The sequence below is a fragment of the Jaculus jaculus genome, chromosome 2 (assembly GCF_020740685.1).
Source record: "Jaculus jaculus isolate mJacJac1 chromosome 2, mJacJac1.mat.Y.cur, whole genome shotgun sequence".
Lineage (NCBI taxonomy): Eukaryota > Metazoa > Chordata > Mammalia > Rodentia > Dipodidae > Jaculus > Jaculus jaculus.
Genome location: NC_059103.1, coordinates 125,196,489 through 125,210,158, shown reverse-complemented (window position 1 = coordinate 125,210,158; position 13,670 = coordinate 125,196,489). Strand labels below are relative to the sequence as shown.

At 41.0% G+C, this 13,670-nt stretch overlaps 2 protein-coding genes across 2 annotated transcripts in view; both read right to left on the bottom strand.

The window, feature by feature from the left end:
• Positions 1–13,670, bottom strand: part of Xkr4 (XK related 4) — a 406,528-nt gene that overhangs the window by 90,945 nt on the left and 301,913 nt on the right. The window lies entirely within an intron of this gene.
• LOC101607221 (influenza virus NS1A-binding protein homolog) lies at positions 292–2,962 on the bottom strand. Its single transcript, XM_045142952.1, has one exon. The coding sequence runs from the start codon at positions 2,370–2,372 to the stop codon at positions 444–446; it is 1,929 nt and encodes a 642-aa protein (XP_044998887.1). The 5' UTR covers positions 2,373–2,962; the 3' UTR covers positions 292–443.

Below are 13,670 nucleotides of genomic sequence, written 5' to 3'. Positions count from 1 at the left end.
AGGCCATGGTAAGGGGCTGCCTTCCTGATGCCCCATCACATCCATGCAATGAGATGTTAGCAGCACACCTTCACACAGAGGAGCTAGAGGTGTGAGTAAGGTGCTTTGGGTACTGCTCTTAGAACAGGTGACAATCATCCATGATAGAGTGATTTTTTTTTTTGATGTTCCCAATCAATTCTCAGTTTATTCTTTTATAATATCAATTTCCAAAACGTAAAATAACCAAAGTAGTTTTAAAAATACACAAAACAGACCTTCATCTTTGCATTCCTTTCCAAACACAAAAAGTATGTACAGCATGTTTAATAATATGCAATATGCAAAAGCTTTGTGTTGCTGTTAGCAACATCTACCCCACCCACCCTCCTTATTCACAAGTGTGCCTCTGCTAAACACAATTACATCACTAAGCCTGTTAGTTTGAAAGGGCCTTAAATCTGTTAAAATTGGAAAATCTTTGTATAAGGGCTCCACTCGTTGGACTCAAGATTGTAGACTTCCACTGTATTCAGAAATTCATTGCCATCAAATCCTCCCACTGCATAAATGGTGTTCCCTATAGTTGTGATCCCAGCATTGCTCCTTGGTGAAGTCATATTTCCCATCATCTTCCATTCATTTCTTATTGGATCATACATCTCCACACAGCTGATGGCATGAGAACCATCAAAGCCACCACCTACAAACAGTTTTCCATCAAGAACAGCTACTCCAGCTCCACGTCTAGCCACATTCATGGGTGCAATTAAGGTCCAGGTGTTATTTTCAGGATTGTAACGTTCTACTGTGTTCAGACAATTCCAAGATTCTGCACCTCCGATTATATACAAGTAACCACCAAGCTCACACACTGCAGACTGGTGTCTACGAATGTTAAGAGGAGCACAGCTCGTCCATGACTTGGTCACAGGATCAAATACATCACAATTTTTCAGTCCTTTCTGACCATATGGATCAGAGCCACCAACGATATATAATTTCCCATTGAGAGCACATACTCCTGCATTACAGCGGTTAGTTCTCAACTCTGGAACAGGAGTCCAATCGTCAATGCTTGGATCGTACATTTCTCCACAACTCAGGTCATCCGAATGGCCATTAGATCCACCTACCACATAAAGCTGACCCATAAGTACAGCCATTTGAAATTGGGCTCTTGGTGTTCTCATGGGAGCAAGAAAGGACCAATGATCTGTATGTGGATCATAGCATTCAACTGTTCGAAGACATTCTTCTCTGTTATAGCCACCTGCAGCTATGAGTTTTCCATTCATTTCTGCTGTCCCCAGACCTGACCGTGCATACTGCATGGGAGACATGGGCTTTTCTATGAGCTCGTCCGGTTGCATCTCAAAGCTTAAACTCTTGGTTAGTTTTGGAGTACTTGTGGGTGAGCTCTGTGGACTGTTTCGCCCATGAAGAAAAATGACACAGAAAGCACCATCCAGCACAGCCAGGGACAAGTAAGTATTATTTGAAGTTTTTTCTGAAGCAACGATTTTCCACTCATGCTTAGGGCTTTGCACGGAAGCATTTGGAGGAGAGAGACATCCAGAGGAACTGCTACTTATCTGCTTATGGCCATTCTCACGTGGTGGCTTTTTCTGCACAAACTGAATGTGGTCATCATCACTGCCAAACACCTCAGCCTGTCCATCTAGTAGGTTCCCATCAAGCAGCTTGTGATCAGCTGAGTAGTACAAGGTTTGAACCTCTTCCATCAGCTCTTCCAGGCTGTCTCCATTCTCCCAGATGCTGCGCTGCACCCAGTTGATTACCTTTGTATACAGTTTGCCATTGCTGGGCAAGCAAACGTTATCTTCAAGCATTACCTCCAACTTTAGTCGTGGAAGCTTTAGAAATTCCTCCTCTTCGGAAATTTGTAACAAATGTTCCTGAATATAAGCATCAACCTTATTCAACAAACGGGAGTCTCCCATACAACTTGCAAAATTTCGGTAAGAGATGCAGCTACTAACATCCATTCTAGATAGTAAATAATCACCGCAAACCTGCTTTACGTGGTCCATCTTTAGCTTCTTTGCTGCAGAATAAACATCTTTCACTAATTCCTTATCAGCTTTCAACTGAGCAGTGTATGCATAATTCAGCAAGACTTCAACAGCTTCTGGGTTGAGATCATCAAATTTGACATGAGAAACTCCATGAGGATCACTATCACTATTAAAGATTTCAAATAAATAGGGGCTGCAGCAAGCTCTGTGTGCTCTGTGTGCTAGCATTTCATGGCCACACACCTGAAGTCGAACATCACAGAATTGGCCACTTTTCCTCAGGGCGTTCAATTTGGCAACAGAAAACTCAATAAAGTGTTCATCTTCAAACATCAAATATCCATTGGAAATCATTTTTCCTTATAAATTTGGCTACTGTACTGGCGAGAAATGTATTATTGGAAACTCAAATGATTCGAAGACAAAGGAGTGTTTAAACGAAGTGCTCCGTTAAGGTGTGAAGACAGGTGGCTGAAGTAAAGGTAGATGTCTTAAGCTCTAATGGTGGTTCCAAAACGATCAGGCTTGAAAATGATGTAATCAAGTCCTTAAAAGCTATAGACACGAATTTCTTCTGTGGTAATCATGCATCATAATAGGGAGGTTCAGCTTGACAGCGTCCACAGGCTGCTGGAAAGGCCATGCAAACTGGTGTTTCCATAGTGTCTTGAGCACCACTCTGAGCAGATGTTGCAGTTGGTTGGTCTGCCTTTTGGGCTTATTGGGGTTGGAGGTCTCTGGAGGTGGGGGATTGGTGCTGGCTGCATTGGCTGGCTGGGGTTGGGCCTGGGCCTGCGTTGTAGACATTTGGGAGGTTTCTAGTCCATCCCCCATTACTGGCAGATTTCTCAATCTCGTCCCAGGGCCGCTCTCCGCAGACATTCTAAAGATCCCATCACATTCTTCGCCAGGCACTCTGCGCCGAGCCGGGGCCCGCCCGCCGCTCCTCCGCGCTCACACGCCCGCCGCGCTCCACCGCGCTCACCACGGCCGCCAATGCTTCGGCTTCCTCGGCTGCGGGAGAGCAGAACAAACAGCTCCGCAGCCGCCGCCGCCGCCAGCGCACTCGAGTGATTGTTTTTTAACCTTTATTTCTGACACTGAATTGAGAGCCAAGAAAAAAATGTGATTTGGGAGGCACTCAGATTTTAGTAACTGTAGCACTATGGTAAAACCAAAATTTCCCATTTATATCCCTGACTGCTTTCACTATCAGAGTTAAGAACATTTTGAAAATTGTATTACTATCAAATACCTCTTACCCCAAAGCCATGCACCAGAGAAATGTCATGCACTCAGAAGAATGGGCTGATCTTTATCTCTTAGTCAAGAGTTAACTAATCAACTACAAATTGGTTACAGCTACAAAATCCAGGGGTATTTTCCTGATGGTTCAAAAGCACATGACATTGAGTATACATGTTGCATGGGACCCAGATGCTGGCTTTCTGCATATGCAAATTAAGAAGGATGAAACCAGCAGGGAATCATAAAGATATATATAGCTCATGCGCGTTCACTTTAAGCAGAGACTCTCATTATACTATTGAAAGGGCAGTATTAACATTATTAGTCCAAACCTCCTGTGTTTTGAGTAAGTTTGAATTTTGTTAAACTAAGAGAATATCTGAACACATTTCCCTGTCCTAACTTACTGAAAGTAATCTGTTTTCAAATTCAAAGGAGACTGGGAATCAAAGAGCAGCACATGTGTGGCAGATCTTGGGAATTCATCAGTCAGCTACTCGGGACCAGTCTTACAAAGAGTGGAACACCATGTGAGTCTTGAGTTAGACTGCTGTGATTTCTTGACTTCTTCCTGTGTAACTGATAGACTCCTGGAAGCAAAGAGGTGCTGAAATACTAGCATCTCCCGGCTTCCTCCACCACAGAAAATGTGATAGGTGTTTTGACATTTTCAGGAAGCAGACAACGAAAGCCAGGCAGTTGGGCTGACATTTGCCTTCAAGATTGCTATATAAACTCACTTTCTGCTACTACTGGGGTTCCTTATCCTCTCCCTCACCCCCTCTCAGCTTGCCATCCAGGCTGCCAGGACTGATTCATTGCTGCATGTGCCCAATCTGACTTGCACTGGAAGCTCAGAAAACTGCTCCTCATTCTCAGGAAGCAGAGAAACACTTTAAAAGAAATGTCTAAATCACCTGGTCTATTAAGGCATCAAATTCTTGCACAAATTGTACCAGACACATTTTTCACTGTGGAGAGGCATGGATTTTGTGAAGCTGTCAAACTACGTAAAGACTTAGCACAGGCCAGCATCAGAGACTTGATCGGTGCTTGACGTTCTGTGAGGCAGGAGTTACCACAAATACACTGAGACAGTGAAGTGGGATCCAAACACCATTTGTACCTGCACCATGTCAGACAGATAAATGCCCTGGCAAGAGTTCTCCTGGCTTCCCATTGGTCCTGGATATCTATTTTCTCTTTCTCACTTACAAGGCAGCCAGCAAGACAGCCAAGAACCAAGAAGAGGATATATTCAGACTTTGATCAAAAATTGAGAAACGAAGAGTATTTGGAAAGAGCTGATTCTAGCATGTGAACTGCTGAACTTGCTATTTCATGATCATGGAAATTAAAATAACAAACAGATTAGGAAGAAAAAGAGACACAAGGGCATTTCTGTAATTAATATAAAATGAATGCTTATTTATTTGCTATTTTTCATGGCGGACAGACCTGGTGAAATGACTTAGCTGCAAGGTACAGGTGGAGTTCAACACACAGGAGCTCTCAATTGTTTTTTTGCTAATCTTCTTTGCTAAGTACAACTTCATGCTGGTTTCATTTTGATTTTCATTCTGTGTTTAAAAATTATTTATTTATTTAAGGGACAGGGAGAGAGAGAAAGAGGTAGAGAGAGAGAGAGAGAGAGAAAATAGATGTATCATATTGTGCATATGGCTTTATGTGGGTATTGGGGCATCAAATCCAGCTCCGTAGGTTTTTCAGGCAAGTACTTTAACCATTAAGCCATCTATCTAGCCTTTTATTTTCATTCTTGTTAAGAACATGGTGATTGTACTTGTAATCCTGGCACTAGGGCCACAGGATTATGAATTGGAAGCCAGACTGAGCTACACAGCAAGTTTGAGCACAGACTAGGTACAGGGGAAGAGTTCACCTCAAAAAGAATGTAATTATTCTATGTGATATGTGATTATTTTTCCATTCATCTCTCCAGGCATCCAAATATTTCTCCATCCATGCATGCATCTATCCACGTAACCAATCACCTTAAATTCTTATCCTCTTTCTGTATGAATACATCCATCAGTAAACCTTCCTAATATCAACATTTACCAAAAGAAACTGCATCATGCTACTTTGAAGCAATGAGAACACTGAGAAAGAGAGTCTACTAGGACAATTACAATAATCCATGCATATACTCATATATACTTTTTTAGAAGCTACTCCTGAGCCTGTCTCTGCACTTTTCTCTGCCCAAGGCTTTAGTAGGCTGGTTGAGAGCACGACGGGGTCCCAAGTAATGAGAAGCCAGTGCTGGGGGTCAAGTTGGGAGGGGAGAAGCCAGGTATGCCCTGGGCATTAAATGGATTTTTATAATATGATACCCACCAGGTCCTAGCAATAAACACTGTAAAGTTTCCATCGGGGGATCACAGAGTTTCTAATAATTAAATGCTTTTGAATGGTTGAGGGGGTGATGAGAAAAGAAAAAGAGAAAGAAGGCAGAAGACCTAGAGAAAGGTTAGTAGAAACTCTGATGTGTATGTCTTAAATTCTCAGAATGCTGGAATGTTAAACTGCCTTGAAAAGCAAGCTTGCATTCCTGGCCTGGTGTACACTACATACTCAATACAGACTTGACTGATTAATATGGCAGTGACAGAAGTCCAACTACGGCCTTTTAATTGCTCAGGTGCTGGCTGTAAAGTGATAGCTGACTGCCAAAGGTTAATGCTTGCTGTAGTTAGATGACATTTTTCTAAAGGTAAGTTTATTTTTTATGTGGTCTTTTCTGATAGTTGCCTATAAAAGACATAGCTTGAATAACTTACTTCTAACTTACTTATGTTACTTGTACATCTCTTCAGTATAAGTGGCTTAGGTATAAAGTAAGCAAAGGGTAAAAAGTTAGTGGAATCTGGCTGGAGAGATGATTTAGAGCTTAAGGTGCTTGCCAGCAAAGCCAAAGAACCCAGGTTCAGTTCCCCAGGACCCACATAAACCAGATGCACAAGGTGGCATATGTGTTTGGAGTTCATTTGCAGTGGCTAGAGGCCCTGGCATGCCCATTCTCTCTCTCTCTTCTCTCTCTCTCTCTCTCAAATAAATAAAAATAAAATATAATTTTTTTTAATTTTTATTTATTTATTTGAGAGCAATAGACACAGAGAGAAAGACAGATAGCGGGAGAGAGACAGAATGGGCGCACCAGGGCTTTCAAGCCTCTGCAAACGAACTCCAGACGCGTGCGCCCCCTTGTGCATCTGGCTAAAGTGGGACCTGGGGAACCGAGCCTCAAACCGGGGTCCTTAGGCTTCACAGGCAAGCGCTTAACCGCTAAGCCATCTCTCCAGCCCTAAAATATAATTTTTAAAAAGTTAGGGAAATCATCTAAAAGCCCAAGTAACCAATTGGTAAGTGATCCTTAAAAAAAAAAAATTTAATTAGTTTTCTATTCAGCAAATACAGGCAGTTTGGTAGAGATCTAATATGGACGTATACATCAATGCATTATTTACGCATTAACGCAATACAAAAAACGTTCTTTTGTAGTTCCCATCAATCCTTGAGATTGAAAAGGGAATCTTACTCACAACAAGCTTGTGAGCTTCTGAATCTATGGATTCAGACGTGAATCCTGACGTATACCCTTAGCACCAAAGGCTATGTAAGCTGTTCTCTAGTGTGTCCATCTCTGTAATGTGCTAATGCTTGTTACTAAGAAGATTCTGCAGGTTGGCTGAGATAGGGAAGTGAGATTATAAGCCTGGAACAGGTTCTGTGGATGGAGATGCAGTACTCCTGAGCTGGAAGTATTCCCTCAGGTGTGTAGCTGCTAGCTGGAGAGGTCAGAGCCTGCGTCAGCCCCTGTATCCGCAGCTCAATGAAAGGAGTCTGCTTTGGGTACCCTTTAGGGACCTGACTCATGTAGGTTCCTTCTCCTTTCCTCTTTACCTGCCCTCTCCTGATGCTTTGTGATAATTACAATACCTCCCACTTGGTCTATGCTCTGGGATGCCAGATGGAAAGAAATGGACCATTTCTCTCACAGAGGGAGCTGTTCTCAGCCAACCACAGTAAACACCAGTGCAGACAGTCTGTGCAGTGAGTAAAGCAATTGGCCACAGCAGCTACAAAATGAGAATGGGCAGTTAGCATTCTGTGTGTCTTTATTTGGTGCTAATCTATGGTCACTGGACCCAGATATATGTTGAGTATTACTGATTCAAAATGTTTGGGATCAGCAGGCTTGTATTTCTGTGCATACATACAATGGGATAACATGATGGGAGCAAGTTTAAGCACAAGATTCATTTGCACCTACATACCTTAAGCACATAGTCTGGGTAGAATTTGACACACTATTTTGATCATGCTTCTAATTTGACTGCATTTAGAATGAGATTAAGTGTGGAATTTTTTTTTTTTTTTTTTTTTTTTTTTACTTGTGTCATCATGTTGATGTTCAAAAAGTTTTGGATTGTAGAACACTTGGGATTTTGGTTTCAGCTCAAGGATATCCAATCTATATTCTGTTATCCTTGGAAGGTACCTGAAATTGACCTGATCAGGTACAGCATTGCTATGAAAAGGTGTGAGCAGCTGACTACCAGTGAGGCAGGTGCTAGGTATGAACACTGAGCAGGTATGTCACTTGCTTGATGTTTCTCTCATTATGCCTGCTGCTAAGAGTATAATCTAAAATTTCTCTTTGCATTTCTATATGGCACTGTGGCCTAATTATCTTGGAGAAATACTTGCAAAGCAGTACAGTCTAGAGACAGGCAAGCCTTGGAACACAATTCTGAGAAAGAAACCAAAACAAGTAACGAGGTCCACATCCACATTACTCAGCACAATGTTGCTCAGTGAGCTTGTAGAGCTAGCTCTTCCCACTCACATTAGATTGGAAGCCTCTGGGCATTAGGATGTTAAACCTATGCACTCAGAAGTATAAGGACAATCTGACTTGGATTCAATCCTCACCCAGTCTTAATGCCAGGGTCTACCTCAGCATGCCGTGGGTGTCTTTTTCTCTCACTCTTTTTGCCCCCATGATGCCAAAGAGGAAATTATACCGCAGTCACTGTATCTGTCTAGTGGTTTCTGTCTCACTTAGGCATTTCTCCAAGTGTGGCTTTAAGGCTAGGCTCTATCTCAGACAAGTGGCATCATAATGATCAGAGTAAGGAGACCAAAGGGGAAGTCTTGTTTGTATGCTCCATGGTTAAGTAATACAAATTAATTTTATTTTTGAGTCACACACACACACACACACACACACACACACACACACACACACACAGAGAGAGAGAGAGAGAGAGAGAGAGAGAGAGAGAGAGAGAGAGAGAGAGGGAGAGAGAATGGAAGAATGGGTGTGCCAGGGCCTTTCAGATACTGTGAATGAATTCCAGACACATGTGTCCCCTTGTGGCACATGTGCCACATTGCACACTTGCATCTTGCATCACTGTGCATCTGGCTGCGTGGGACCTTTAATCATTTAATCATTCATTCTTAGGATTCATAGGCAAGCACCTTAACCACTAATCCATATCTCTAACTCAGTGATCCAGATTTTATGATGATCACTGAATATGTTTATATTTAGTAAGGATATGGCTTGATGACTAAAAGTGCTTATTGCATAAGCTTGAGGACATGAATTTGATCCCCAGCATCCACATAAAAATCCGAGCATGAAGCTAGAGAGATGGTTCAGTGGTTAAGGTGCTTGCTTGCAAAACCTAAGGACTCAGGTTTGATTGCTCAGTACCCATGTAAGCCAAATGCTTACAAGGTGGCATGTGCACCTGGAGTATATTTACAATGGCTAGCGGCTCTGGTGCACCAATTCTCTTTCTCTCAACTAAATATATATATATATATATATATATATATATATATATATATGTATGTATATATATATATATGCATATATATATGTGTATATATATATATATATATATATATATATATATATATATATATAGTTTTTTCTCTCTCAACTAAGTAAATACAACATTAAAAACAAAAACAAGCATGGCCATGCACGTTTGTAACTCCAGCACTGAAGTGGGCAGAGGCAGGAGGATTGCTGGGGCTTTCTGGTCAGCCAGTCCAACGGAAGCTCTCCAGTTTCAGTGTGAGACATTGTCTCAGAGAAACAAGGCAGAAGAGTGACAGAAGAGAACCTCTGATGACATCCTCTGGCCTCTGCAGTGAATACACCTGCTGATTTTATCACCTTGATTTAGGGAAATTTGAAGAGCACATTTCCCTGAGCTTTCTGCATAGAGACTTATGTAAGTGCTTTCAGAGGAAGATTCACCTGTGCATATAGCTGATAACCAGAACAGAAAAGGAATACAAGGTTTGTGGGGCACAGTGCTTACAGCTTTGTGATGGAGAATAGACAGCTCCGAAGCTGGAAGTAGAGTAAGAATCTAGGTGTGAGCCAAATTGTTTCTGGCATCATTTCAGAGGGGTGATATTCAGGAAGGTCACTCCCATGGGACGGGCAGTAAGCTGACAGTTGACATGAGAATCTGAGGAGTGGGGCTCAGTCACAGACTGGGGTCTCTTAGGTCAACAAAGGCATAGTTTTACTGTTTCTTCTGGTTTCCTTAGAGTCCGAAACCCATCATTTAGAAAACTGACTTCCATGTTGGCTATATTCTATGAAGTGACTCTGTCTCTCTTTCTAGGTCTAGCCTATCTGCACTGTGCTGACAGGCCAAGGCTCAGATGAAGGTCCAGATGGTTTATGTGTCAATTTTCCTCCATATTCCACATCTGTGGATTCAGCCAACCTCACAATGGAAAGGATTGGAAAAAAATCATTTTGGTATTAAACTTCTACAGATATTTCCCTTGTAATTATTCAGTACACATTAAAATAGTGTCATCATGTACATAGCGCTGACATCACACTAGGTGTAATAGGCAGGCTAAAGATGACTTACAGACTGGGGAGACATATGCAGGCTTCACCGTCTTTTATGTAAGGTACTTGACTATCCCACAATTTTGCTATTTGTGGTAACCTGGAAACAATCCTCCAAGAATACCAAGAAACAATCGCATGTAGCATATTGGGGGAAAATCCCAAGGGGGTAGGATGCTGAGGTCCTTTGATGTTCCCCTTCCCAGAGCCTGGGCATGCCTGGCTGCGACTTTCTTGGAGGTTTAACATCATGTAGGTACACAGCTTGTTTGTAATGGGTTTTCATGCCCACCTTGGACAGCTCTCCCTGCTTCTTCTGGCCTTGTGTTTCCTTTAGCCACCAGCTTTGTCACCCAGAAGAAGGCACAATCCTGCTGTCTGACCCCTACCGTTAGTCATCTGATCTCCACCCACCCCTGTGGTTCCATCAAGAGCACCCAACACAGGGACCCATAGGAGCAGTTTCCTCACGAGGACTCCTGTGCGTACTTGTATTCATGTCTGGTGTCTGTATGGTAGTATCTCAAGGTCTCTAGTGCATTTCTTCATATACGGTGGGTGGCAATAGAATAGGAGCATGTATTCTTAAATGGCAGGCAGAAATATCAAGAAAGATCAATCAAGTCAGGTAGAATCAAGATTATAACAACTATTTTGCTCATCTAGTGAACTTGTAACCTATGAACTATCATTGGCATGACATTAAATCACAAACCTGTTGTTTAACGAGTGGCTTATTCTGAAAGAATGGCTATAAATACCTCCTGTACTTCAGGCTAAGTAATATCTTTTTTTGTTTTTGTTTTTTTTTCTTTTTCTTTTTGCCTCTCTCTGTACTGGACATTCATCTACACTGAGAAAATTATAAGTGTGGATAACACTAGGCCTGATGAGTGTGAAGTGGTGATGCCATCCATGTAAGGTGGTAAGGAAATATTGCAGAAAATCGACATTACCTGTGAGGAGGTCAATGTAAGAAGGTAGATTGTAATCCCATTTGGATTAAATGGCTTTCCCTGAGGTAAGCCTAGAGAACAACATAGTAACTTACAATTTCTAGAAAATATTTGCTGCTGAAATTCAGAAGAATAAGAAATAAAGTGCTTTTGTGTATCAAATTATTGCTATCACTAACAATAAAATTTAAATCTGAGGGCTGGAGAGATGGCTTAGTGGTTAAGTGCTTGCCTGTGAAGCCTAAGGACCCCGGTTCAAGGCTCAGTTCCCCAGGTCCCACGTTAGCCAGATGCACAAGGGGGCGCACGCGTCTGGAGTTCGTTTGCAGAGGCTGGAAGCCCTGGCGCGCCCATTCTCTCTCTCTCCCTCTATCTGTCTTTCTCTGTGTGTCTGTCGCTCTCAATACGTAAATAAATAATAAAAATTAAAAAAAAAATTAAATCTGAAACATTACATTTCAACAGGCATAGGAAGTTTGTGTAAAAACACAATTAACACAAAACCTCCAGTGCACTCAAACATGTTTTTTGTTTGTTTGTTTGTTTGTTTTCAGATGACATTAGCTGAAGCAACAGTTTCCTTTAGAGGAAAGGTCACCTTACTTTTCTTGCAATGATTTTGGCCGTGTATATGATTGGGTATAAAAATGTACAATCTTGAGCTGGAGAGATGGCTTAGCGGTTAAGCACTTGCCTGTGAAGCCTAAGGACCTCAGTTCCAGGCTCAATTCCCCAGGACCCAAGGTGGCACAAGGTGGCTCATGCATCTTTAGTTTGCTTGCAGTGGCTGGAGGCCCTGGTGCGCCCATTCTCTACCTACTTGCCTCTTTCTCCGTCTTAGCCTTGTTTCACTCACTCCTAATTCCCTCTCATCTCCTCTTAAGGTTATGAATCTGATGTTGGAGTTTTATTTAGTATCTTTCATTTTAAAGATGAAAGTCCAGAGAAATGGATGATTTACCCAAAGTTATAAAGCCAGATAACAACATCCTTCATCATATCCTTTTACTGCATGATGCTGTTTCTTTATTTTTTCCATTCTACAAACCAAGAGAAAATCTATTCTGATGTTTTTGTTTTAAATAGCATGCTATTTTAGACAGATGTAGAAATTTATAAAATAATTATCTACAGAATAGCAGTGTCAGACCAGTATCTCAACAAGTACCTTTAGCCTGATTAGCTCCCATTTGCTCCCTGATTTGGGTGTTTTTGGGCCATCCTCAGGGTACATGTCATCTCATAGAAGTTTTTGTCAGCTTCTTTTGTGAATTACTCTGTCATGACATGCCAAAGTCTTTGGGAAGGTGTAGGTGTCAAAGTTATTCCTAGGGAAGCCTTTTTGCTCTGGGCAGTTCTTTCAGAAATGGGAGGAAGATTCAAGGAAGAAAAGAAAGGTTCCTGCCTTTTTATTCAAAGTGTGCACATACCTGGTGAAGGTGTCAGGTAACCATATCTATCATGTATATATGTATGTGCCCTCTATTATACTATCTATATATCTGTTATAATCTACCATCTATCTACCTATCTGTTGGTCTGTCTATCTATCATCTATCATCATCATCATCATCTGTCGATCTATCAATCATCTATCTATCTATCTATCTATCTATCTATCTATCTATCTACCTATCTATCATCTATCTGTCATCTGTCTGTCATCTATCTATCTGTATCTATAATCTATGTGACCTATATCCATTTTTTTCTCAAAACCTTTTCACAAAGATTTCATAAGAGAGGTAAGAGTTACCATGGCAAGAGAAAGCTTAAGTACAAATCATATATATGTGTATATTCAGTGCATGGGGAACAAGTAAAGGGAATCTTCATGCAATTCACCCTGTATAATGTTTTCACTTGATATGAAGAGAATAGTCAAACAAAAGTCAATTCTTTGCTGGAGAGATGGCTCAGCAGTTTAGGCACTTGCCTACAAAGCCTAATGTCCTAGTACCCACATACGCCAGATGCTCAAAGTGGCACATACATCTGGAGTTCATTTGCAGCGGTAGGAGGCCTTGGTGTCTTCTGTCTCCCTCTCTCTCTCTTTCTCTGTTTATAAATAAAATATTTTTAAAAGGTAATTTTGTTCTATGTTGTATAGAATACTATAATGTGTTTTTTCTTTATATATGCAGACATAGAATTAGGTCACTCAATCATTGAGAGATAATGGAGAAAGATTGACCTATGCATAAAAAATATACTCTGAAAAACAAACTAAATTCCTCTATTTTATACCATTTTATGGGGCAGGGGTTAATATGAAAATAATTGTTCTGGACATAAGAGGTTGGTACTGTATTGACAAACACTAGAAAATGTATTCAAAGAAATTTATCAGTAAATTTTATTCTTTAGTTATAAAAGATAATTCAGGGCATTATAATAGTTGGGAGATTCAAAGTTAAATATTTGAAAATTATTTGAAGCATAGTTTTAGTTACTAAAAAAAACCGACATCAGTAATTTATTTTTAAACGACCAAAACAAATGTGTCTGGAATATTAATATAAAGAGATA

Excerpts from the sequence above, each read along its gene's own strand:
- LOC101607221 (XM_045142952.1), bottom strand. The coding sequence starts at position 2,372 with ATGATTTCCAATGGATATTTGATGTTTGAAGATGAACACTTTATTGAG.